The 26,581-nt window shown below is 38.8% G+C and overlaps 1 protein-coding gene across 1 annotated transcript in view; it reads right to left on the bottom strand.

The window, feature by feature from the left end:
• Positions 1-2,479: 2,479 nt before the first annotated feature.
• Positions 2,480-26,581, bottom strand: part of LOC119790236 (AT-rich interactive domain-containing protein 1B-like) — a 261,129-nt gene continuing 237,027 nt past the window's right edge. Inside the window, exons 9-21 of the mRNA XM_038295693.1 lie at positions 25,808-25,932; positions 23,113-23,216; positions 20,147-20,326; positions 18,500-18,712; positions 17,652-17,871; positions 13,997-14,138; positions 10,912-11,081; positions 10,015-10,147; positions 9,292-9,411; positions 9,121-9,196; positions 7,060-7,792; positions 6,839-6,969; positions 2,480-5,640 (exon numbers count right to left, since the gene is read on the bottom strand). Of these exons, the coding sequence (XP_038151621.1) occupies positions 3,829-5,640; positions 6,839-6,969; positions 7,060-7,792; positions 9,121-9,196; positions 9,292-9,411; positions 10,015-10,147; positions 10,912-11,081; positions 13,997-14,138; positions 17,652-17,871; positions 18,500-18,712; positions 20,147-20,326; positions 23,113-23,216; positions 25,808-25,932 (4,159 nt within the window). The 3' untranslated portion in view covers positions 2,480-3,828. The remainder of the gene's footprint in view (positions 5,641-6,838; positions 6,970-7,059; positions 7,793-9,120; positions 9,197-9,291; positions 9,412-10,014; positions 10,148-10,911; positions 11,082-13,996; positions 14,139-17,651; positions 17,872-18,499; positions 18,713-20,146; positions 20,327-23,112; positions 23,217-25,807; positions 25,933-26,581) is intronic.

Here is a 26,581-nt window from a genome sequence, read left to right on the forward strand (position 1 = left end):
TTAGCAGTTCTATTCATGCGGATGATTGAAAAAAAAATAAAAAAATACAAAAAAACACAACTACTTATTTAAGATAGAGGCTGAAAAGGGAAAATCATTAAGTTTTTTTTTCCCGATGCGCCCACCACATATCTGTGTTGCTTTTCTTAAGAAAAACTATTAAAATTATACAATTAAATCAAGTTGTATGCTGAAAAAAATGATTCAGTATGGTTAATATTATCATCATTATTCTTACAGTGCCTTACAAAATGTATTTATCTTCTTAGAGCATTTTTTTGTTAAATGATCAAACTTCAACCTTTTTAATCAAATATCATTTGTGATATACCTTCTGTGAAATACAAATTGAAATAAAGATAATTTATTACAGTATTTTTACAATTTATTATAGAGAATAAATCTGAATGGTTGAATTTACATGTTTTTTTTAGCACATAAGAGGCCAACATTGAAGGAACATTTTTGCTGAAACTTAAATATTTGGGGCTTGCTCTATACTCTATCAACTAATCTTGGCCCTTTTAACCAGTCACACCCTATTCTGTCTCACTTGAAAGCAGTATGGAAGAAAATGTCAAAATTTTTTAGATTTGACCCCCACCTCAACCGGTCTGCTGGTATTTGGCATAACCCCAAACTCTGCATAGCAAAGTCACCATTTTTTTGGAAGACCTGGTATCAGAAAGGTATAAAAGTGTTGGGTGATTTATACGACAACAGTGTATTGAAATCTTTTGAAAAAACTCGCACAAGACTTTAATCTACCCCGGCAGGATTTTTGGAAATATTTGCAATTACGACATTTGATGGTAAATACATTTGACTCACCCACAAAGCCCCCCTTGTGCTGTGATACTCTGGAGCACATTAAAAATGTTTTTGGACGCGGACACGAGGCCTCAGTCTATTATAAAATGTTATTGTCATCCTCAGATCTCAATATGCTGTCCCTTAAAAGAGCCTGGGAAACTGATTTGAATCTTGTTTTACAGAGGAGGAGTGGAATAAAATTCTTGGGAATATGACAAAGTTGTCACGAGAACTACGTTCTAGATTGGTCCAATTTAAAATCCTGAACCGCATATACTGGACACCTTCTAGATTGCATAAAGTGGGATTAGCAGACTCTGATGCCTGTTGGAAGTGCCAGCATGATAGTGGCACACTTTTGCACATGCTCTGGGGATGTCCTAAAGTTCAGGTGTATTGGTCCTCTGTTCACACTGTTGTGGAGGGGGTAGTTGGTCAGGGCATTCCTTTTACTAGCAAGCTTTATGTACTGGGAGATCCCAGATCCTTCAGTTTTGAATTACTTGCCTTCCTCTCTTGCACAGTGGGTACAGACAGCCATCATGCTGGGGAGAAAACTTTTAGTGAGGGAGTGGAAGGCCCCATCAACACCTACTTTCACCCAGTGGCACACCGCACTTGGACAACTGGCAGCATTTGAAAGATTATCATACAGACTGTTAAATAGAGTAGATGATTATAATAACAAATGGGCCCCCTACTTTTCCTACACCGATCAATGACGTTTCTAGCTCAGATCAACCTTAATCACTAATGTCTGCTGTAACCTTGGATAAGTGCATTGTTGGCATCTTTATTTTTTCTACTTTATTTTATTTTATGGTTTGTTTTGCTTTATATTGTTTGTTCTCAGTGCTCGCATACCCAATTGGTATAATGTGCAACATGGTATACTTTGTATGTTTTATTTTGTTAAAATCTAAATAAAGTTCAAGTCATAAAAAAAAAAAAAAAATATTTGGGGCTTATTGTGTCAGTATACAGAAAATCTTTCCTCATAATTTCAATAAACGTTTGGTCTGGGCTTTTAATGTTGCATTTTCAATTCAATGCAGTTTATTTATATTTATTTATTTTAACATTAATAAGTTTTATCTAAAGCAATCCAGTTTAAATCTCACTAATTTTTAGTGTTCTGTTGTGCTGGTCTCAAGTCTTTTGCAGCCCATATCAGGTTCTCTTCCATAGCTGCCTTTCATTGTCTCTATTAAATCATTCAATAATCAATCAATCAATCAATCAATCAATCAATCAATCAATCAATCAATCAATCAATCAATCAATCAATCAATCAATCAATCAATCAGTGAGTTAACCAATCAACAAATTGTCCAACTTTTGTTATTCCAATTGCCAATGATGGGAAGAACAGATTTTCCTGTGTCGGTATTTAGGATAGATTTTCAAAAACTAATCCTTTCTCAAACTCCGTTCTTGTATTATCTATTCCTTTGGGCTAAATTAAACCTTTAGATCTTTATCAATTAGAATAAACACTCTTTTTTTCCATGTGGTTTACAGCAAGAAGCCACTTTGTGTTGAAAAAAAAAAAAAAAAAAAAAACACACAGCATAGGAGATCCTAAATACTTCTTGTTACCTTCACTTTAAAAACCAGTTGTCCTTAATAAGACACTTGAAAAAAAGGCAATAAATTGCATCTGAAGTAAGCAGTCGATTTCTGTTTATTGGCCTAAGATTGTCAGGACATAATGCAACGTCTCCAGTGCTTAACGATCATACATTTATTTGTGACATGTGCAGCACAGAGTATAAATGTGTTTACAGAAGGAAAAGACAAGAAGTCATATGAAAAAAGGCAAATTTTACAATGAGCTCTCAGGATATTCTTTTGACAATTCTTTTCATGTGGGTTTTTATTTTTTTTTGTAAAGTTAAAAAATATTTCCATTAATGTGAATGGAGAACAAAAAGAAATACGTTCTGTTTTTTATGTAGTGGTAGTTATTCTCTCACCTTGGCACTTTCACATTTTAATTACCAAAGCGATTGTTTTCTCAGCTATAATACAATGCATACAAGATTCTTTTTTATTTTTTTTTTTACATTGAAACATTGGGTACATCTGGGATGTTCAAATATCTGACCCAATAAACAAAATATGTATAATAACATTAAGAAATTTGAACAACAATAAAATAATTTGTTATAATAGCCTGAAACCCCCCTCTGCCTTGATGCACGATAGAGACCAAAAGAGTCGTGTGCGTCCATTGCACAAAGTTTTAAATACACACTGATGATAAACACAGACATAACACACATGTTTGGCTAAACACAAAGATCATCAGTGAAATCATTGAGGCTATGACTGATAAATTAGAAAGTGTGTTTGTGACAGATGCTAAGCTCCTTTGTTATTTGGCTGGTGCAATGCTGCCTCACCATGGCCTGAAGCTTGCACTGCAGCTACTTGAACTTTCACATCCTCCCATTTTTCAAAAAAGAAAGAGACAACTTGCTCTGGTCCTATTGCACAATTTATCTTCCAGCGACGAAGAGAAAAGCATCTCAATTTTAAAAGTTTATGTTTTGATTTCCCCCCTGCCCTTCCTCCACACAGCTGTTGGCAAAAATGTTCAAACAACTGTACAGTGTCACGTCTTAAATAAATATTTTTTTTTTATCAACAAAAATGTTGAGGAGCATGTTCATATTTATAAAACTGAAAAAAAAAAAAGCTCATTAACTTTCAAAGAAACATGCATTTCAGCACCAACATCTGGTGGCAGCTTTGGCTGAAAAGGTAAACAACAGAAAAACAAAAATAAATCATCAATCACCAGCAGGTATTAAATATTTGTATTAAAATGACCTTTCATGTCCCTAACCTGTTTTTCTTCAACAGGGCTCAGAGGCTATACATATATAGACACAATTAATGCAGATATTTCTTTTTAAAAAAAATCCCACAAACATGTTCTGTCATTTTGATAAATAAAAATAGAAAACCACAGATATCTCTTCAGCCGTACTGTGTGCCATCTGAGTCCTGTCATAATTTTCCTAAGTGAAAGAGAACTTGGCAAACAATGGCGACCACTCCTGTGTTGAGCACTGAGGATATGGAGATGTCTAATAATCTGCTTTCGTACAGTACAAACTCTTTCTTGTTCTCTTCCACTTTAGCCATGGCCAACAGACCCTTAGCTGCCCGGCACATCATGTTTACACTGGGTGGGTCCATTGGAGGGGGTCCCATGTGTAGCAAACTGTGAGGGTTCTGCTGGTACTGCGCCATACTGACACCATCCTCCAAGAAGGCTACCAGGTTACCCACACTAGCCTTCTGCAAGGCGATGGCTCGTGCTGCAGTGGGGTCTCCCTGTGCCAGGTGTGAGATAACAGCCACCGCCATCTCTCTGTACACCTGCGCCTTCCTCTGACCAACATATCGGACCAAGACAGCAAAGAGTTTTTCCTGTCTGCTGAAAGGTGGCGTGGCCAGTAAGAGGTCCACGTTGCCATCCTGGATGCTAAGCTTGCAGAGGCATTCCAGCACCAGCCTCTGGGGAGTGAGCTGAGAGTGCGGAGCTCCTGACGGGAACGGGTCCTGGGCTTCAGCTGAGGGACAAACCATCCAGTGAAGAAGGCCATCCAGGATTGGGAGGCAAATGGTGTCCGAATAGGTTGATAGATCAAGGTGTCCTGCAACATTGGCAAGTGTGACCATGGCATTCTCCCTGAGCAGACACAGGCACTCCCACCACCACTCCTGTTTGCCACTAGACAGTCCCTGCTCCTGTTGTACGTCCCTCTGGTAGCTTGGTGCTGACCGGTTCCTCTCTGGGTGAACGTGGTGCAGCAAAAGCAGCCTGCCCAGGAGGAGAACGAGGGCAGGATGGTGAGACATTTCCATGTCGTTCCCAGGGATAAAGGACAGACTCCGGACGATGTTGGAAACACAAAGGCACCTCTTAGAGAGAGAGTCCTGCCAGGAGGAAGTTGTGCAGAGTGGAGCTTCGTCCAGGCACCGAGGTTCATCCTCCAGAAGGGTAATATGGTCATCCTCTCCGTCCAGATGTACCCTGAATGGGTAAGATGGCAATGATCGAGCAGGGTGGGCATATGACAGGGCGTCAACCCTGGCACACAAAACATCGTCAATAGTTGCAGTGATATGTTTCAGTGGTTTCCTGTTTCCCTCTTTTATCTTGTTTTCTGCTTGGCTTTCATCCAATGTTCTTGTACCATCCCTGGCTGAGGGATCAGTTCGCAGTTCAAAGTGTGTCTGAATGTGTGCAGTGGAGTCACCTCCACCCGCCTGCCAGTGTAACAGCCCACTGTCAAACTCAGAGACATACCCCAAGCGCTCCGTTATGTCTTCAATCATGTCATCTTTGTGCACAATCTTGATTGGGAGTTTATCATATTTACTGGCTTGTTTAGGTTTGGATTCTGAAACCGCTGGAAGCCCACCTGGAAATTCTTTTTTAATTTCATGTGCGTCCACTACTTCCAATTCTTTTCCTTCTTGCTCTTTATTCAGGTTCTCTTTATTCTTGGTTGTATTGGGATCCTGCTTCCTATTCCGCACCTCAGCCTTCTCTTCAGTGACAGGTAGTCTTTTCTCATCTGTATCGCCTGTTTGCTTCTCCTGAATTTCTGCTGCTGGAGATGTTTTAGGTCCAGTTAGGATTGCAGAGTCTGCTTCCTTGTCATGGGTAGTGTCTTCATTTTGCATTGAACCAGTATCTAGTTGGCTTTTGGGAATTATTGTGCGAACCTCAAATTCTTCCAAGATTCCGAAAATCTCAATCAGGCAGCGTCGGAAGTGCTCAACGATTAACTCAAGGAATCCTGGCAGCTGGTCAAAGAAAGATAGAAGAAAATCAGCGAAGAAGGCACAATCTTGTGTCTATGACAAATAAAGTATAGTTCTATCATAATAAAAATGCAAACTATGGTATCTAAACTAAAGCCGAACTTTAATTTAACAGCAATGATACTCTAATGATAAACTGTCTTTAGATCAGAGTTTAAAAAGATTGTAAATCGACTTAATCGTTTATGATGTAATCCAATTATTCTGGTAATGCATAAATAAGGCTGTGAACTGGCATCTGCTTATTTTAAAATGGACTAGCCCTTATCTGTGATCACCGAGCTGAAACTCAAAAAATATATCTTAATCTAATCGGCAAGTGGACTATACTGAGCTTCCAGGTCTGGATGACAACAATACTCTTTAACTATGAATTTAGGTATCTGTAAATGAGGTATTTAAACACAGAGTCAATGTAAGCAAATGCTCACATGAGACTGTGATTTCTTGAACATGTTTGTATTTATTTGGCTATTAAACACCTAGAGAGAGCGAGGATTTCTGCAGATAACAGAAAGGCTTGAATCTATGGAAACGTCTTGTTTTATGATTTATCATTCATTTAAATTTGATAAATACTGGAATTGCATATTTTAGCAGCCCTTAAGAATCCACACATTCTGGAACAAGAGGTCCTGAAGTGGAGTTCAGCATTCACACTAGACTTTTAAGATAATCTTCAGGAATCTAAATTTGATAAACAATTCAGAATGGTGAAACATATTTATGCTGAAAATGTAGAGATAAAAGCACAAGTAAATGGATAAAACGTCTGCTCATCCATTTTTGTGTGATCTTGTATTTTCTTTTGGAAAGAGAAAAATATATTTTATTTAGTTGTCATCTTCTCCAAGTCTCTTCCACTATTATTTTGTGGGTCACATTGAGGTGCTGCTTTGGAATATGCAGCCCAAAATCTGTAACTGCAGCGATTACTAAATAGTAATTCAAAATGATATAGTTTCAAATGTCAGCTCTGTGATAAGTTATAGATAAGGCCAGTTTTAGATAAAAAATGATCTTTTTTCTAATGTAATTAATTAATATTCTTCTTCCGATATATATTTTGAAACAGCACAAAAATCTTTACTTGAAGGTGAAGTTTTACAAAAACAATAACAAATAAAACAATCTGAAATCAGAACCTTTGTGGTCATCATGTGGCTTGTAGTGATTTTACCTGAGAAAGATTGAAGGAGGCCACTGTACTGTCATCATACAGCAGGATGTTGATGGTGTCTAAAGCCCATGTGCTTTCTGCCAGTAGGCCGGACTTCAGAGACATCATAACGCGCCAGGCTTCAGGCGTCCCTGGAATCCAGACAATAGGAATTAAAGGTATGCAGTGATCAATGAGAAGCAGAAAATGAGGTAATTTCAACAATCAATGAAATGTCTTACCACAGTCCTTTGATGTGAGCTTGCGTTTTGGCTTGAGGATTGGCATTGTGGCTTCTACTGACCCTGGAGGGTAGTTAAGGTCCCTCCTCAGATGAGGAGGAAACTGACACATTGGTCCACTGGCTTGTGAGCCCATCATGGCCATCCCTGGCTTAGGCATCTTCATGGGGGACATGAAAGGGGCTTTACTGGGTGACATTCGAGATTCCATCGAGCGCTGAAAGGCCCCTGGGCTGGGCGCTCGAGGCAAGTGGTTGGTCATGGATGGAGGGTTGGAATAGGATGAATGGCGTGATGACATGGAGGCCATGCCGCCTGAGGATGACATGTAGGGAAGCTGACGGTGCCACTGGTCCTGTGCGGAGCGACCTTCCATGTCATCCCTGCAGACAGAGCCATACGGCTGCATTTGGGACGTTGGCCCCTGTCTGCCGTGGTAGGGATAGCTTAGATCTGTTCTCGAAGGCCACATGTTTGGTCCCTCAGCAGCATGGTTAGAGGTTGGCCCCCCACCCATCATACTGTGCTGGTTCTGGCCAGATGGAGCCATTCGGTCTCGATGGTAGGGGTAAGGGAACTGTCCTTGGATGGGTCTAGACTCAGGGCCTGAGTACCCACCCCCGTAGTGATTGTACACATCTGGCTGCTGGTTGGTGTACTGCATGGCGTACATTTCAGTCTCATGTCTTTTGGGCGGGGGACCGTACATTCCATCCAACTGTCGCTTGTAGCCCTGATTGAGCAAAGTCCTTGTTAGTACACAGAAAAAAAACACACAGGCCCAATCCTGAAATAAATGCCATTAACGTTAAAATAGCTTTGGATATATGTAAGGTTTTCAGAAATGTAAGCACATTTAGACAAGTGGTTTTTACTTTACTCTCTTTTCTAAACTCTGGAGAATCTGTTAGTTCAATCTCTAACATTATGCTCTCTCTGCTTTTGCTCATAGTAGCTCAAACTGAGCCTGGTTCTGCTGGAGGTTTTTTGCTGTTAAAAGGGAGTTTTTCCTCTCCACTGTTGCTACAAGCATGCTTAGTGTAAGGGGTTGCATTCGAGTCAATAAGTCGATCAACTGGTTTTCCTTAGATATAAAACTTTGACTCAATTTGACTGTATGATCTGGTTGAACTGTAAAGTGCCTGGAGATGACATGTGTTGTGAATTGGTGCTATAGAAATAAACTGAAATTAATTGAATTAAACCTTCAAGTCACACAGAAAGATATTTCTTCAGCTGTACTACTGAGGCATTTAAAATACTCCTGTCTGTTTTTGCCATGGATTTTCTGCACCATTTAGTCTGATCCTTGTTAAAACCGAGCTCTTCAAGAGAAAAACGATATTTTAAAAATATTTGGAGTACTAGGTCATCTAGAGATTAACAAAAAGTATGACCGACTGGCAGACCTTACTTATACCAAATAGTACTTTCTGTGCTGGAAGACCTTAACTCTAGAGCTCTTCATATCTGTTCAGCCTTGCCCTGATAGTGATCCGGAAAAAGTATATAACATAAACCGTTTATGATCTTTACCTCCATAAAAGTACATTTTAAATGGAGAATAAAACAACATGGTCTTTTTGCATAAGTCTCTCAAAGGGTACTGTTTAAACCTTTTTTTTTTTTTTTCGTTCCTAGATCTCATCTAGGGTGGTTGATGAAGTATTTTGTTTTCTCCTATAACACAATTATAGTCTTGAAATGTCACCGCTGCAAAGGGCCAATTCATGCACACTGGATCTTGGCAACAGTACAACAGCAAAAACAGCACAAATTCCTTTTTTTATGTACTACAGTATGTCAAAGAATATATATATATATCTTTTAAATTTTACTGTCAGACTTTCCAAAACAGCCAACACTAAATAATTAAATACAGTATTCTGTATTTCATGACTTTACATTATTAATTCATAAGCTACTCCAAACCTTTCTTGTCAAAGTTGTCCAGATTTTGGCTAAAAAGTTTAACACTCTTTTATGGCAGTATCACATTTCAGGAGGCATGAAGACAGTGAACTTGGGTATGAAATAGCAGCTAACAGTGCTGTGTCTCACCTGTTGCTGTGGGTACATCCCAGATGGATGCATCCCATACGGCATGCTGGGATACTGCTGCCCATAGCCGTCATGTCTGAAATACAGAAGTCAAAGCAAAGTTCTCATCTATTGACAGACTGTAAGTCTTAAATAAGAAATTACTGCTAAATCCACAATAAAGCTGCTGACCTCTGCTGTGAAGAGTATCTGCTGGGAGAATAAATGTTGCCTTCACTATTCGAGTGTCCCATGTTGTTTTGACCTCCAGGAGGCCCCATGGTTCCCTCCATCCCCATCATATGGTCAGGTCTAAGAATTAAACAAGACTACAAGTCATGCTTAACAGACCACCTACATTTATGCAAAATACAGTTGAGAAATTCAAAGCCTCAAACTTTGAATGTATAGGTAGTTTTATTTATTTGGTTATTTCTACCTGTCTGGCTGCCTTTCCAGACACATCTTAAAAGAGAATTTGACGCTATTTCTAATATTTTCACTACAAAAATGATCTAGAAATTTACCCTTACTTTGACTAGGTAAATAAAATGATTTGCCAATGGAATGATTATTTTGAGTATTTTTACTTTAAAAAAATAGATAATATGCTCTTGAAATAAGAAAATGCAATTATTTTGTTATTTTAAATGGAAATTGGCAAAGTGTCTCACTTACTCCCTCAATTCAAGACGAAATGCACTTATTTTAAGAAAAAATGAATTATTTAGATTTCAATTTTCTGGAGTGTTGAAATGAAAACGTTTCCTGGATGAAAAGCGAATTCTCTTCAAACTTGGAATCAAAGTCCAGTGGATTGTTTTTTAAACTTTTTTTGGAATAATAATAATAATGACTGTATGATAAAATCTGCCCAACACTGGCTGGTTAATGTCTGTGATTGTGCGATTTTACCTGCGGTCATAGCCTGGTCCATATGGATACTGGGAGCGCTGGCTCATGCTCAGGCCTGATGGGGCCCGACTGTACAAGTCCTGCATACCTCCACTGGACATCTGGCTTGGTATATATGGATCAGCTCCTGCCACTGCAAGAATATAAAGCAGTAAAATAAAAAGAAATGTTATAATAATACCATTAATCTACCACTAGAGGGCAGCATCCCTCTATGAATACTCCCCAGTCCATCTTATTAGCCCTATTGTTCTGTGTGTTGTTATGCAGCTGCCATCAACCATATTATTCATTCAGACTTCATTCTCCTCATTTTTTAGAGGAGCTGCCATTTCTTTCCAGGAAAATCTACATTTTTCTTCTGAACACTAAAACACAGGTTGGTCAAAACAGGTGCATCTCAGCAGGATTCAAGGGATTAAAGGTTTGAAGAAGGAAAAACTGCAATAAAATGCAATGAGTGGAATAATGGAGACAAAGACTAAGTAACAAGATCTCATGATAGCTCATGTTTTTGATAAAAGGGATGAGTGATGCTGCAAACAATCCCTTTATTTATTTGTTTAATAAAACACACACATATATCCTGATCTGAGGAGACATGGCGATTTAATAATGAATTAGACCAACAAGGCAGAAAAAAGAGCAATGGCTCCAAGACTAGTGATTAACTTTGCCAAAGAGGTGTGCATGTTTACAGAAAGTTTAAGGGTAAAGTTTTAAAATGTCAAACATCTGTTTTTTAAATTCCATCCATCACAAGTAACATTTGAAATCAGTTAAAGTTTTGTGTCTAAATAACACAACCTGAGGTTCAAAAAATGTAAAAAAATATGAAAGTGTGTAACCAAATCGTAATATAGATTTTTTTGGTACAACATCGTCCATCCCACTCACTCTTCCTCATCCCTGCGAAGGGGTCCTTAGCATCATACTGCATCCTCATCATCATGTCAGGCATGCCGAGGGCCTGCTGGTACGGAGCTGAGGGGGGCAGGCTGCCTGTTCGCTTCTGAAAGGCTGGGTCGCTCACCTCAGAGAAGGGGTCCTGCACGCTTACACTGCTCCTGGACAATACAGGAGAACAAAAATTAGGAATTTAATTTCTTGATAGTTGAATGAATAACATATGATAGACTTAAAAAGAATGTCTTTTTCACCTTACATGCAGTTAAAATCACTGTTTTTATGGCTAAAGTGTTACTCATTCCAAACTGAGACCAATATTTAAAAAAATATTTTCCATTAAGTGTCTTTAACGACCGTAAAAAAAAATATGTTAAAGCACAACTTAAGAGAGGCTATCTTCTACAGCTGAGTGGCCTGTGGGGAGAGCAGGAGGGCAGGGGGTAAGTCTGCTTGTCTCCCCCCCAGCACAGCCATCTCATGTTTGAGTTTACCCCCATTGATAAGAGTATCCCTTTGCCCTCAGACTGTTGTTTCAGCATACAGGTTGAAGGGCAGCACGGTGTACCAGGCCTTCTTAGCGTCCTTGGGGGGGTTTGGGTTAGGGATACCATCATTCTACTGGTAGACTTTAACAGCCATCAGGGAAAGAACAGTGACACCTGGAGGGGCGTGACTGGGACGAACGGTGTTTCATTATTGGACTTCTGTGCAAGTCATGTACAATCCATAATCAACACCATGTTCAGACATAAGTATGTCCATCAGTGCACCAGGACACCCTAAGCTTGAAGTTGATGGTCAACTTTGTAGTCGCATCTTTTGACCCTCGAACAAATGTCCTGGAGACTCGGATAGGGAGAGGGGTGGAGCTCTCCACCCATCACCAAGGAGTGGTAACATCTGGTTCTTGTTTAACTCCCACCTCTGGGTGAGCTTCTCACAGATTCTGGGGAGGCTGCCGGGGCTGCCTACAGGGCTGCCCATAGGTGTGGTCGAGCCAGCAATCCCAAAACCCGGTGGGGGACAGAAGCAGTAACGGATGATGTCAAGCTGGAGAAGGAGTCCTGACGCAGCAAGCAGGTATTGGGAGGCCGAGCGTGTTGCCAAGGCAAAAACTCTGGCCTGGGAGGAGTTTGGAGAGACCATGGAGAAAGACTGCCGGCTAGCCTTAAAAGGATTCTGGCAAATCCTCACCTATGGTCTTAAAATCTGGATCATGACCGAAAAAACGAGATATCGTATACAAGCTCAATATTGAAGCGTAGTCTGCGCTATACGCTGTGGTTCTAGATACGGCCGAGGCGGAGAGGAAGAAGTAGGGGCAAATTTGTCTGACATCGGAGGGACATCAGGGCGAAAAAGAGCCCCAGCTTTCTCGTGCACCTCGGTCTTCTAGCACCTCGTCGTTTTGTTCACTGCGACAACTACTCAGAAAACATAGTTTCCGAGTATAAATCAGCCTTTAGAGAGGGTGAGGAGCTTTCCATTTAGGAGAGGCTCAGAGTAGAGCCACTACTCCTCCATATCGAGAGGAGGTGTCTAAGTAGAGGGAAATTTGTTGAGACTGCTGCCCCTGCGACCCGGTCTCAGATAAAGCGGAAAACTACAAATACGACTACAGTGTTAAAAATCTCAAAGATGTTTTTTACTAAATACTCAAAATATGCCATTCCATATGGCTAGCACTGATTTTCAGAGGCGAAAGTAAAACGTCAGCTTTGACTCTTCCCACAACTGTTGCAGATAGCTTTCAAGGTTTTAATTAAAACAAGCTCTGATAAAGTAATTAAAGTTAAGATTATAGAATCATTTAGATAAACATCTTTCTTATTTTAAGGAGCAGAGATTTGGACGTTTGCCACCAGTAATTAAATAACTGAATAACCTAGGAACTTTTACATGGTAAACAAACATCTCAAACAGAGACAAATATCTCTGTGTAGAAACATGTTCATGTTTTATGCATTACTATTTTCCATTTTTCAATGAAGTCTTATTTTGCTGGTTTTAATTATTTGCTTTGTAAAAACAGATTTCCTGATTAACTTCTTAATTCTAATGAAGCCTTACTTTTTTGATAGTTTTAACTCTGTTTATTTGTATCATCAATTTTACAGGTTTATTTCTTAAACACCTTGTTGGGGTCTTGGCCAGTGATCTAGCTTTTGGCTAGAGGTCTACAGACAGAATAAAGAGCTCTTACAAATATAAGTATTTTCCCTGCTCAAATGCATTTGACATAAATAAATACGGTAATACATGAGCAAAAACAGCTATACCCGGCTGCTACGAATGGGGAGTTAAGAGTTTGCTAGATATCAGGAAACTGAAGGTATTAGTCCATATATGCTGTTTTATTTATTAGAAGATTCCAGTTCTGACTGTTATGAAAGATGTTGGATTAGGAAATTATGTGTCTACTGTCTGTATAGAAAATGAATAAACTTGTTAGTAATGTTTACCACAATAATCAGGCAACTCTTTAACATAAAATTAGACATGATGGTGAAAACTGCAGAGCTGTGTAACAGAGACGCGTAATTGACGTAATTGATCCTAAACACTCTTGCTAAGGCTTTTGTACCTAAATGTATATGACTAATTCAGCTAAAGATCTACATATTAACACTAAATTTGGGAGTTTTCTTTTTGAATATTCACTTGGACACAACTGTCATTTATATCTAGATGATCACATTGAAATAAGTTGAAAAACTGATTATATTATATTCTATATTGTGCAATAAAACGAAGGAAAAGAAAACAGTATTAGGGTTTAAAAATTAGATAACATATGCTTTAATGATTCTTATGTAGGGTTAATTTGTAGATACCTCCGTCCAATAACCTGGGGGATTTTACTTTGCAGATTGTCAGAAATAATTTATAGTTACATTTTACACATTTGTTATTTTCAGGTATTCCAGAAAGTAGATCAGCATTTTGTAATTAGAGCAGGCTAAAATCAGTATCTGCATTCCGAAAGTCTCACATTGGTTCATCTCATTTAATGCTAACTACCCATAAATTTACTGGAAACATAAACTACTTAGTTAGCTATGAATAAATATACCTGTTGGGGGGCAGTGGAGTGACTTGTCCCAGTGGGGTGGTGGCTGGTGTAGGGGGTTTCAGGTCACCTGCTGTCTCTGCTGCAGAGCTGCTGCCAGATGACTGAGGCGTCTGTGGACCTTGGAGGGAGCCACCTGAGTTGGCTGGGAGACAAGAGAGGCATTATTACTAAACCTGAAGGATTCCCTGACTTCTCCCTCAAACTGCTGCAGATTGAGGCGGCCGGGCTCCATGCGGTCCTCTGCTGCGATACGGAGGCTGGTTTGAGTTAAAGCAGACAATGTGAGATTTTATCACAGCAAGGTGCTGTATCTGGGAGATAACTTTGGGCTTATGTCCAAAGCACTCAGACTGATGCCCAACATGAGAACTGAGCCATGGCAAAGGCTCCACGTAAAAACAGGGAGGACGGAAACAGAGACATGAAGCAAAGACGCAGCAAGGAGGGGAGAGGAGAAAAATTCTAGGTCATCTAAGAGCAGAGCATCACGTTATTCAAAGCTGAAGCTGTCCTTCAGTGCCTTGCAAAAGTATTTAACATAATCACACTTCAAAATTTCACTTAAAGATGCTAACATTGCTGTGAGGGATTGCCTTGCAGTCAGTGAGTCGATGCAATCAACTGGTTTTCCTTCACCGAAAAAGATAATGCAACAGTTTTTGGCATTTACTTCGTATTCAGTTACTTTAACACAATTGTTTTATATTAGTGGGGTAGGACATAAAACAATTAAGTTAAATACTAAATATGATTAAGCAAATGCCAAAAGTGGGTGCATTATTTTTTTTATGTGTTGGATAGAAAACTCTGAATCAGTTAGACTTTATGATCTGGTTGCGTTGTAAATTAGCACTATAGCAATAAACTCAGTTGAACTGAATAGATCATAAGAGCTGCCAGGAAAATGTACAACTCCTAAGGGCTACAAGCATACATTTTTATTCAACATTTTCTCATTATCAGTTTTTATGAAATCATACGAAAAGTTATGCACCCTTTTTCGTACGTTTTGGACGTTTTTCCTAAAAAAAAAAACATCAGCGCGCATGCGCTGGCAGACAGAAAAAAAAGCAGATCCGCGGACGGACGTAAAACTGGGAAAAACAGTGCAATCATCACTTATTCATGTCTCTAACTACGTTGCTCGCTGTTTTATATCTTAGGGTTAGGGTTAGGGCTAATTGTAATTTATATTCTAGATTCATTAATGGTGCGTCAGATGCGCATGCGCATACGACGAAAAAAACGTCCAAAACGTACAAAATTACGGTGCATAACTTTTTGTACGATTTCATACGCACTCATAATGAGAATAGGTTTTATTTGGGAACAAACCCCGAAAAAGGTCACAGAGGGCATTAACAATAAACGTTTAAGAAAAACTACCAGCAGCTCCCTAAATCCTGAATAGTTATAGCACTGATTGAAAAAAAAAAACCCCAAAATTAAACTAAATTGGAGATCCAGACAGGGGTAAAAACTGGTTAAGGGTTCTATTTCCTTATTACACCTCATTTAATTCAATTCCTAATTCAGATGACTGGAAAATTATAACCTAGTGGTGCTACAGCAACCCCAACCCCCAGCCAGATAAAACCAAGTGATACAAATTCCCAGAATGAATGGAAAATGAAACCCTGTTGAGCAAAAAGATGACAAAGACACTGAGGGAATAGGAAAGTTTCCTAATGAGCGTTTAGTGTAAAAAGTCTTTTTTTTCCACTGGAATAGCCTTAGCAGCCTCTCCCTGTACCACGTTTCCTTAAGAAAAAAAAAAAAGTCCCTCGTAAGACTTAAGCTTTAAAAATTCATGGTAATTCTGAATTATTCAACAATACCGGCTGCCTCTACATCACAGGAGACAGATAGGGGAGAGACAGACTGAGGGGTAGATGGTGTCCCATGATGATGAGCAGAGGTGAGAAAAGAGGGCACAGACGGGTCACTGAGCTCTTTTTGGGCTATCCCGGTGTCAGACCGAATGAATATGCAGACGCATGCCCACGTGGAGGAGAGGGAAACAGTCCAGAGGTCAGCCAAGGTTAAAAGGTTTGTCATTCTTCAAGAGCAGACCAGTCGACTGCATAGAAAGGTGGAGGGGAGAGGTGGAAAGGAGAATGAACTGAAATGCCCTCTGCTCCACATTTAGCTGGAGAAAAAAAGCTGGCAGACGAGAGGGGGAAGTAGCGTGTACGCGTGAAAGTCTGGATGTGTGTCAGTGACATAATCCAGGGATGGGGGGGGGGTTAAGGAGGAGTACAAAAAAAAAAGAAGGAAAATCAGTCAGCTGAGCTGCTTTTGTGAATGAGAGGTGATGTAGAGGTCGAGTTTGTTTACATTCTGCTTTCCAGCCTTCATTAATCACTCCACCCTCCCCGCCACCAGCTTCACACAAACACACTCAGACCCCAGCCCTCCGGCCAGGCTCCCTCAGTGACATCACACAACTGTCAGTCTATATTTAGTCTGGTAGGGTGTCAGGAGCAGTCTGAAGTAAACAGAGGGATTTCTATTCTAAAGCTTATATATATAAAAAAAAACTTTCCTTAAAAGGTTTAAATGTTGATATTTACAGAAATTAAAGGTTGGAACTCCTTAAATGAAAAAAAAAAAATCTAAAAGTAAGTAGTAATAACAGATTATAGTTGAGTTAGTAACCTTAGACTGCTAAACAGGGCGGCTGGAAGTACTTTTGAACAGAACGTCTTTGTTTTTTGAATTACTTATTGAATCGGTAAATGGACCATATAGTGACGCTTAAAAGTATAATGTTCTCGCCTCAAATGATCTTAAAACGTACTTTTATTGAACAACAACAGCAAAGGATACTTTTAACTTCATACGCTGAGCTCTGTTAACGCTCCATTGAAAGCTGCAGCTATCGCAGTGCATGCTGGGATAGCTGTCAATCTCAAGAACGGGCAAGTCTGCTCTAATGCATGTAAAGAGGGAGGGACAAGAACTACAGGGACTTTGTCTGTTCTCTGTCTTGTGGTCTTGTGAATTGGAGCAGTACTGGGGCTGAGGCTGATGACGTTTCACAAATACGTAAGCACATGAGAACGCACAAGTACACAAGTTGAGAAACGGCCTTAGATACATTTGAATTTGCACACTAATACTTAAGGGTTTGTGTCCTGAAGGCTTTAGATGCTGCAGCACATGTGACCCACATATGAACTCGTTAGCAGGACTCTGAAAAGCTTGGTTACATGCTAGTGAATCAGTTCAGACGTTTGCTTCAGGTATGTTGGGAAACTGACCCTGACCTTCAAGGAGATGGAGACCTCTCTGTGTGTAGAGTTGGCTTAATCAATCTTTCTTTGCTGACCTTTTTATTGCTTGTGCAAAACCCCAAATGGTCAACATCAGGTATCTCTGCCCTGGCAGTGCTAGAACCTTTTGCCTTCTCAGATAAGGGTAACTGTATTATTATGTAATGCTGTTTTAATCTGGTCTGCTTTAACAGAATTTCCATCCATCCTTTACTTTGCAAACATAGCAGCTTGGCTTCAGATTTCAGACACAGCTGTGAGGATCACGGATAAAATCTTGTGTGATGAACAGCACCTGTTATCTGGCCGCTGACAGATGGGAGGGAGTCTTTAAAAAACGAAAAAGAAAAGAAGTGCAACACTCTGTTATCAGGACTCACCTGGCGAGGGCGGCTGGATCTTGACCTGCTTCCTGCTGTCCCCTTCAGTCAAGCTGCCGCCGCTGTTGCTGTCTGTTGGCGGCTCCTCTCCTCTCTCCATTTTACACTCATAGGCAAACAGATACTGGATGTACTGCTTCTTCAGCGTGCTGGCAGAGCTGCTGGATGTACCGACATTCAGGGTGCCGGACAGCTCGCGCCACTTCTTGTTCTTGTTCACCTGACAGATTGAGGGAATCAAGCAATGATGTTAGTGATCTCATTTCAATAATAAAAAAAAAACAATCCTAACATTGTTGCACAGTTTTGACATGTTGGGTTTAATTTGAGGAATAAAAATTATTTTGAAAACATCACATCCCAAGGATGAACCTCACAGCATACTGGAATTCTTTAGATGCTCTTATTCCAGATGAGTTTCTTCCAGTAAGTAGGAAAAACATATTTACTCTCGCAGCCAAATTAAAGATTTTCTGCATTTTCGCTTTGGAAGAAAATTACTTGGCATCATTTGGTATGAGATGGAGTGCAAGGTAAACTCAGCTTTATTGATCTTCACTCTAGCTTTTCTTTCAGATTCAAAATCTTTTGTGAAGCATTTAAAAAAGAATGCATGTTGTTATAGACGCCCCACGCTTTCAAATACATTCTGTATATAAAGACGTTTTATTTGGATTCCCTGCAAATTTGGCTTGAGGGAAGAATAAAAAAAAACTCATGCAAATGAGAGGATTACAAAGACTTTAATGCTTAAAGGCCAAATATTTGCCACTAAGTGCTATTTTGAGTTTAAACTGTTCCCTTAATCTGTAATATTATTCCATAAATTCTGCTGTGAGGCTGTTTACCATAGCAAGGCCTCCGATATCCCGAACAGCAACATACAGCTTCCAGAGATCCAGCGGCTTCTTTCCCACAACAGGGAGCTGTGAAACAGGCGTTCCCCGTTCCTCCATGAAGGTTAGGTAGCGCTCCACCCAAGATCTCCTTTCTGGCTCTGAACCAAGGTCATAGAGTCGGCTGACTCGCTCCCCACTGATGGAGGAGTTAGGAGTGGCTTTCTGCAGAGATACACACACAGTAGTGTAAAAATTGTTTTTTTTTTAATAAGATTTTATGGATATCATATAAATTCAAAACAATCCAAACTTTTCCTAAAAGGCTTTAGTGTATTCTATTTAATTCATATAGACCCACACAAAGTAGTTCAGGGGTTCATATAGATAAAAAGGAGAGAAAACTGATACTTTGATTATAAAAAAAAGTCCAGAAGAGCTGCACAGATCTTTAGCTCAGCTGGATGACTGTCTGCTGGTCAACTGATAAAAAAAATCTGGCTTTAATGGAAGAACAGCATAAAAATTCTGTCTTAGAAATTAAAAAAGCTACTAATTTCAATTGCAATTTACAAAAAAGCCAAGGTTGGATAAAACCAGCTTTATGGATGCCATTACATGCACAATTACATGAATGGTAAAAAAAATAACACCACACCTAGACTCAGTATCCACATGATAAAACATGGTAGTAGCCGCAGCATGCTAAGGGAGGGCTTTCTTTTACCTGATATTTACTCAAAACACAAAGCTAGAGCTTAATTAACATTGTCTAAAGCAAAGCATATTTGTTTGTTGGATTGGCTTAGTCAAAGTCCAAATATTAATCTAATTAATGATTTGAGAGACCAGGTCTAGACATCAATCAATCAATCAATCAATCAATCAATCAATCAATCAATCAATCAATCAATCAATCAATCAATCAATCAATCAATCAATCAATCAATCAATCAATCAATCAATCAATCAATCAACTTTTTTGTCAACTACACTTTACATTGCAATCGAGATTTCAGTTTCAGTACAAACCGTCATCTCTTGACATCTGGTAAAGAAATACCCCTGAAGATTTGCAGATCTAACATCAGATCTATAATCACAAAAGGTGTTTTTTTTTTTTATAAATGTTTGTCTTTCTGGGGGTTGAAAAAACTTCTATTATTCTTTTTTTTATTAAAAAAGATGTGTCTTTTTCCTTCTAGTTCATCATTCTTAACACTACTCTGTTATGCTCTTAAACAGGAAACTATCAAAACACAAAAGAGCTCAAGGCATCTTAATAATTTTGTGAGCCACTGCATAAAACCCACCATCATGTTGTATTACCCGATGTACAGTTTGCAGTTTATTTTTCTCCTGCTGTCTTCTGCTAAAACAACCCACTCACCCAGTCAGGGTCATTAAAAATTCATCTGTTATTTACACATTGTGAAGTGGACCCCTGGTTGAACAAACTAGCAAAACTAAACACTTTTTTTCTCAGATTAATTTGTCCAGTGTGCAAGCTGTGTTTATTTCAAAGCTCATTCACAACAATTTTCTCCCCCTCAAATTTAAAGACCAGGCTTTAAAAGCCAACCTCTGATTTAAAAGCTCTTTAAATTAATAGTTAGACAATATTTAAACAAACAAATAAATGTGATTTCTAATTCTTACGGGACTGGAGGGGGTCTTCAGAGGCCAAGGTGGACTACTGATGCTATCGCTGTCATCTCCGTGGTAGGAAGACAGGCTGGCAGGACTGGGTGAAAGAGGGGAGGGTACGGGCAGGGTGCTGCCTGGAGTAGCTGGCTGGGACACACTGCTGTTGTTATTGTTCATGTAACCATCCTGCAGCTGTTGGAGAGACATTAATAAGACTTTAGAGCAAAAAAATATATATTTTATTCACCTATCTTCTGCAGTTTCATCTGAAATACAGTTTATAGTTTATCCAAGAAGTTCTGCCACTTCTATATTCAGATATACCAGAAGAGTATCTGCAAAATCAAGTTTTTATCTTTAATAAAATTCACAAATAAACATTTTATTTTTCTTTCTCTTTGGGATGATTAAAGTAAGTCAGGTAGTTTATTTATGATGTGATTTATTATTACACTATAGTGAAGAAGACCTACTAGTTTTTAATCAGAAACAATGTGAGAGTAAAAAAAAGATTTGTGCATGCACAGATGTATTTAGAAACATGACATTTACCCACAATTATAAATAAGACCTGTCCAATGTTCACATTAAGGCTTGCTTATGACATGCAGTGTGTTTTGTATCTGAATACAAGGCTAATTTCAAATCAATTTAATTAAAATTATTTCTATAGCGCCAATTCACAAGACATTATCTAAAGGCACTTTACAATTCAACCAGATCATCAAGTCAAATTGATTCAAAGTTTTCTATCTAAGGAAAACCAGTTGATTGCATCGACTCATTGACTGGAAGGCAATCCCTCACAGTAAGCATGCTTGTAGCGACAGTGGAGAGGAAAAACTCCCTTTTAACAGGAAGAAACCTCCAGCAGAACCAGGCTCAGTGTGAGCGGCCATCTGCCGAGGCCGACTGGGGTTCAAGGAGAATAAAAACTAATGCTCTGCTATACATACGATACACACGATTTGAAATGCCTTTGATTTTCATAAACATCCTTAAAACCTGTTTATTTCAATTTTATCACCCAGGGAAGATAATCAGCTATAAGGTTTGAATGACTAAGACTTTTTTTCATAACAACAGATTTGGACCTTAAAACAAACATGACAAGTTGAAAACATGGAATAAAGCAGATTTACATCCTGTTTGAATGTGAGTTGTTTTCATTAAACAAAAGTTTAAAAATTAAACAATTAATCAAACTTATACTTGTGGAATTTTCTGCAGTTTTGAACTAATCATTAAATTTTTAGGTGTTCTGTAACACGCATGCCAGAAATCTATTTCGCAAAACAAATTACATTAAAAAACAATCATACTTTAATGTCCCTTTGACCATTGTAAGAGAAAAGAAAAAATCTGTTTTACAACTTTTACAAAGTTTTAGTTAGAAAAAAAAAATAGGCTGCAAACAGCTTATTTTTATATACTCTTATGACCAAAAACCCTAAAGCATTTCCATTTGAAAATAATTTAATAAATCTAGTGGACATTTCCTTCTCTATAGTCTGCTCTTGTTGGCATTTAATTACAGGATATGCATGAGAAATAATCAGTTTTATTAATAATTGAAACAGCATTTCCACCTTTTAAAAAACTAAGTAATGCAAGGTCAAAATGGTAATAATTTTACATAATCTCATCTAGATGACCTACCTAATGACATATACAGTTTCATTTTCATTCAGCATAAATGTATAAATACAGTTTTCAGCTGCCAGTGTTAGAATTCAGTGTAATATTATACAAATTAGCTACTGCTTTAACATAACAGGCAAGATCAAGTTTGAGCTTTTTATGGTTTTATTTCTATACATAAGGAGTCATTATGCAGAAACCCTTTCAAAAATATTCAAGTTGAATTTGCTTTTTAACAGTTGCCAGTTTGTTGTAACTATAGAGAATAGTTAATAGGAAATAGTCATATAAAGGAGCATCGGAGTAAAAACAAATGAATACATCAGATCCTGCATAAATGTGAGATTGCTCAAATATGAAAAGTTTATGAATAATTTTGCCAGTCGCAGTTAAAGTAGATCAAATGATAGAAAGCTCTTCACAGTGTGTGTAAGTGTGTGAGTATTGGTGAATCAGTGTGGGTGTGCGTGGAAGTCAGTGTGTGCGCGCGTGAGAGAGAATCTGCAAAACTGGGAACAACAGCTTACAAGAGCTTCTTGTCTGTGTTCAGAACGCACATGTCAGCAAAACCTTATCTTTTTGCCCCTCTCTTTTTGAATCGAACTCGTTTTCTCTCTCTTGGCAGACAGATCATCTCTTTTGGGAGCACTGGAGGTCTTTCTGGCTGCTCCGTCTGCCTTAAATAATTCAAAAGGCCCTACTACCGTAATCAGCAAAAGAAAAGACAGGGATTTGGAGGGAAAATGCGTGTAGTGGTTGTGATGGAGGCGTGAGTGTGTATGTGTGCTGAAGATGAGTTGTTAGGCAAAAACAAGAGTGGTGGAGGGCCAGAAAAGAGCAAAGAGCAAAGTTTTGTTGTTGCTGAGCTGAGCTAAGCTGCTATAGTGGGTCAAAATAAGAAGTCGTCATTGTATGTAAAGACACGTGTGCATGAGTTAAATGAGGCAGAGGGGGAACTTTGCATGTTTGGTAACTAAAACTCAGAAAGTGTGTCTTCTTTTAGCGTGCACGCATGTATACTGCACATGCCAAATCCGCCTCCTTGTCTCTTTGCCTCCCTCTTTATTGCAACTCTAGCTGCCAAAACATCAGCAACTAAAGAGTGCTGCAGGCGAAAACAAAGCGAGGGAAACATTAAGATTGGTAAATGTTAAACAAATCATTAAATATGAGGAGAAAACAACAGAGAAAGAGCCCACTGAGCTGAGGCAGCATATGCTGATCAGATTTGGTTTGCTTCATTTACATCAAAGAAGCTAAACCAAATGATAAAAAAAGAAATAAAATCAAAGAAGTAAATGAACTGAAAAGACGGATCTGGGGGAGAGGATGGTTACCTTTGGTTTGTGTGGTTCGTTGTTTTGGCCGCTGTCATCTTTGACATCCAATCTCAGTTTATTTTCTGGGCTCATTATGCTTTCTCCTGAGAGGCCCATTGCTCCTTTAAACAAAAGGAAACAAAACATGAACAAAAACAATTAAAACTAAATCTTTAAACTAAATTCACAGCATAGATTCTTTTTTGAATATGTCCCACTTTAACTTTTTTACGTTAAAGGTATGGGGGTGGATGTTCTTTGGCCGGATGGATGATCAAAGTGGCTCTCCTAACTGTCAGTCATTCTGGTGATATGTTTCTGTGCATGCGCACTTTCAGGTGTATATGTGTGGTGAGCTACGGTTTCAGCCAATCATTGAAGCTCGCCTTTCTCACTGAAGTTCTTTGAATATGGCTGAGGGTTGTAAGAATAAAAGTGTCTACAAAGCGTATGAGAAGAAGAGAAAAGGATCATAATAGAGAAAAAAGACCAGAGTGTTTTTGGAAGATTCTTTCACGCGATGGCGTGCACTGAAATCACAGGTCGGGCTTCCCATTGATGCACGACGGTTGCACAGTTTGCAAAGTTAGTTTGCTATTTGGATATATTCATTTCACATCACTGCTAGTAAAAGTTATCTATCTCCAGGGAAGATACGTTTTTTATTTATTAGTAATAGTATTTAGTTATATGGTGGCCACAGATCCTTATTTACCCTGCAAACATGCCAAAATTTACACTGCAGCACACACACATATAAGCATGTCATGATTGTTTTTACTTTACCAGTAGTCTTATTTGCAGGGAAACGTTTTATATGTAAATATGTGTGAGATGAGATCCACACAAGCAACAGTCTTATCATTGCGTCCCCGCACCTCCTTGATCTTTCACGTGTTTAATAAATTTAACAGTTTATGTCTGCAGAAAAAGTTTGCAGTTTTTCTTTGGAAAGTCGAGTCTTAATTTCTGTCGGACAGGTTACCCGGGAGCCACATCGCCCTGCAGCTTGGTTAAGGTGAGCATCCACATCGGAAACAATATTCAAGCAGCCCTGATTCAGTTTCATATTGGGGGATATCACCAAATATGACCGTTCTCATTCAAACAAACTCTAAACCACATAGCATGCCAAATTTTACGCACGTGCTCGGCCTCAGTTAGCTGTCTTTTTCTTTGCATGCACAATTTTATGTGGTGAGATACGGTTACAGCCAGTCATTAAATCTCACCTTTCTCACAGCGGTTTTTTGGAAAAGGCTGAGGGTCGTGTGAGAAAAAGTGTCTACAAAGTGCGTAAGAACAAGAAAAAGGCCTCGGAATAGAGGAAACAAGCCCAGAGTGCTTTTGAGAGATTATTTCACATGATGGTGTACGCTGAAATCACAGGATGGGCTTTCGACTGATGCCTCGGTTGCAAAGTTTCTACTCGACAGGTAAAGTTTAGCATGCTATTTGAAAAAATCAATTTCACATCACTACCAGTAAAAGGAGGAGAAATATGCTCGTGTAAACTGTGGCACATGTTTAATAGGCGTTTCCTCTCAGGAGAGAGTACAGGGTTTAGTGTGTGCATTTTTTTAAAGTGCAGAGGGCGGGTCTTATCAAGTAATAACCAAAATTGATAAATAACAGAAAATGTTCTTTGTGGCTCATTGTGATATTTAATAACAGAACAAAACAAATTTTTATGAGAAAAAGAAATGTTTTTTTTCACCATCTTTCACAGAAAAATCCCAAAAGGCATAAAAAAAAAACAAAACAAAAAATTATTGAATTTAAAATTAGATTTAGCATTTAGGAAACAAGGAACAAGTAATGGAGCGATGAAAAAAAAATGTTGTAACTTAACAACAGGTTGTACAGAAACATTAAACCATAAACGTAACACTGTTTATCTCTTTTTTTTTTCTGATTTTCCCATCAGTTTAATTTATTAACATTAACAATTCAGGCTGTTGATTTCATCCACATTTAAGTTACTTGCAAAAGTTTTCATGCTCCTCTGACAGTTTAGATTTGTTCCTATTCTAGAATGACAAAATTCAATGTAGTTTTGAGATATAACAAATCCAACAATAAATATATATATTTTTTTTTTTTCATTAGTTTTGTGTTTTCCAAAACAGAAAAAAATAGAAAATCGTACACTGTGTTGCCTATCATCTTACATGACTATGGCATACAAAGCAGCCCTGGCATTTTTCCATCTACACCAGCTCACTTATCGAACCAAGCTGTGCTGAAACTTGGATACCTCTAAAACCCGCAGGACAGGGGCCCTCGAGGGCCGACTTAGGGCCTCTGGTTAAGATTAAAGACATTTTTAGTTCAAATCTACAACTGAAATATTGTGGCACATAAAAATGAAGGTCCAAAGATGATTTTCATCCAGACTGAGTGCGGATAGAATACAAATTGGAAAGTGAGAAAATAGGATATTGCATAACTTAAAGAAATTGTAGTTTAATTACAGGATAAAGGAGGCGGTACAAAGCAATAACTCAGGGAGACTTTTCCTTCTACTTTACAAAACACTTAGTCGAAATCAATTGGATAATCTGATAAAAATAAATTATATAAAATATATTATAAATTAGATAAATTGGGCAATTATATAAATATTAAAATAAACAAAAGAAACATCTTAGCCCAAAACCATATAACCAGATGATGTTGAAAATGACTTAATCTGTGTAGATGGTGTATATACCTGAAGGCGGGGTACCGTAACCGGGACCTTGGCCGTTTCCTGTGGTCGAACTGTTGTTACTTGTTGGCTGACTGTAGGAGCCAGCGCTCACCTGATTGATGCCAGGGCCTTGGTAGCTTCCCTGCCTACAACACACGCCAGGGAAAAAATAAAATCCTTATTAGATTTAGTAGACATAAATCAAGTTAGTCACAATGTAATGACAGGCTGTGGAGAGATGCTGGTAGCAGAGGAACAGAAGTCACATAATGACAGAGATGCTATTTGGCAGTCTGTCATTGCCGCCCTCCTTTGCTGCTTTAGGAAAACACTCAGCGCCGCGTACATCTGAAAGCCGCGCTCTAAAGACATAGCATATCTCTGATCAAACAAACAGCTCTTCTGAAAGATTTAGAACGAGCACGTAGCATCAGGAAAGAAAAACAAAAATCTCTCTACTTGCCTCTTCCACTAATCCCCCCCCCCCCCATCTCCCTGAAGCCATAATTTAACTAATTAAGGTGTGCTTTTGGAGAGGATCTTGTTATTTGTTGCCATGGTGGCAGCAGAAATCAATGCTGCTTGCTCGACCCCCCCCTCGCTCAGGGAGCTCATCACACACTGTTGTGAGTGACATCAGAGGGGTCTTATCTGCAGAAGGCTAGCCTTCCAGAAGGTAAACACATGTTTGGTTGTATTTCTCCTGCTGATTAAAGATTATCTCCTGGATGACCATGTAAGAGAGACATAGAACCGCTTTGCAAGATGAGAACAAATGTAATATGATGAAGAAAG

The sequence above is a fragment of the Cyprinodon tularosa genome, unplaced genomic scaffold (assembly GCF_016077235.1).
Source record: "Cyprinodon tularosa strain WSP-4 unplaced genomic scaffold, ASM1607723v1 ctg359, whole genome shotgun sequence".
Taxonomy (NCBI): domain Eukaryota; kingdom Metazoa; phylum Chordata; class Actinopteri; order Cyprinodontiformes; family Cyprinodontidae; genus Cyprinodon; species Cyprinodon tularosa.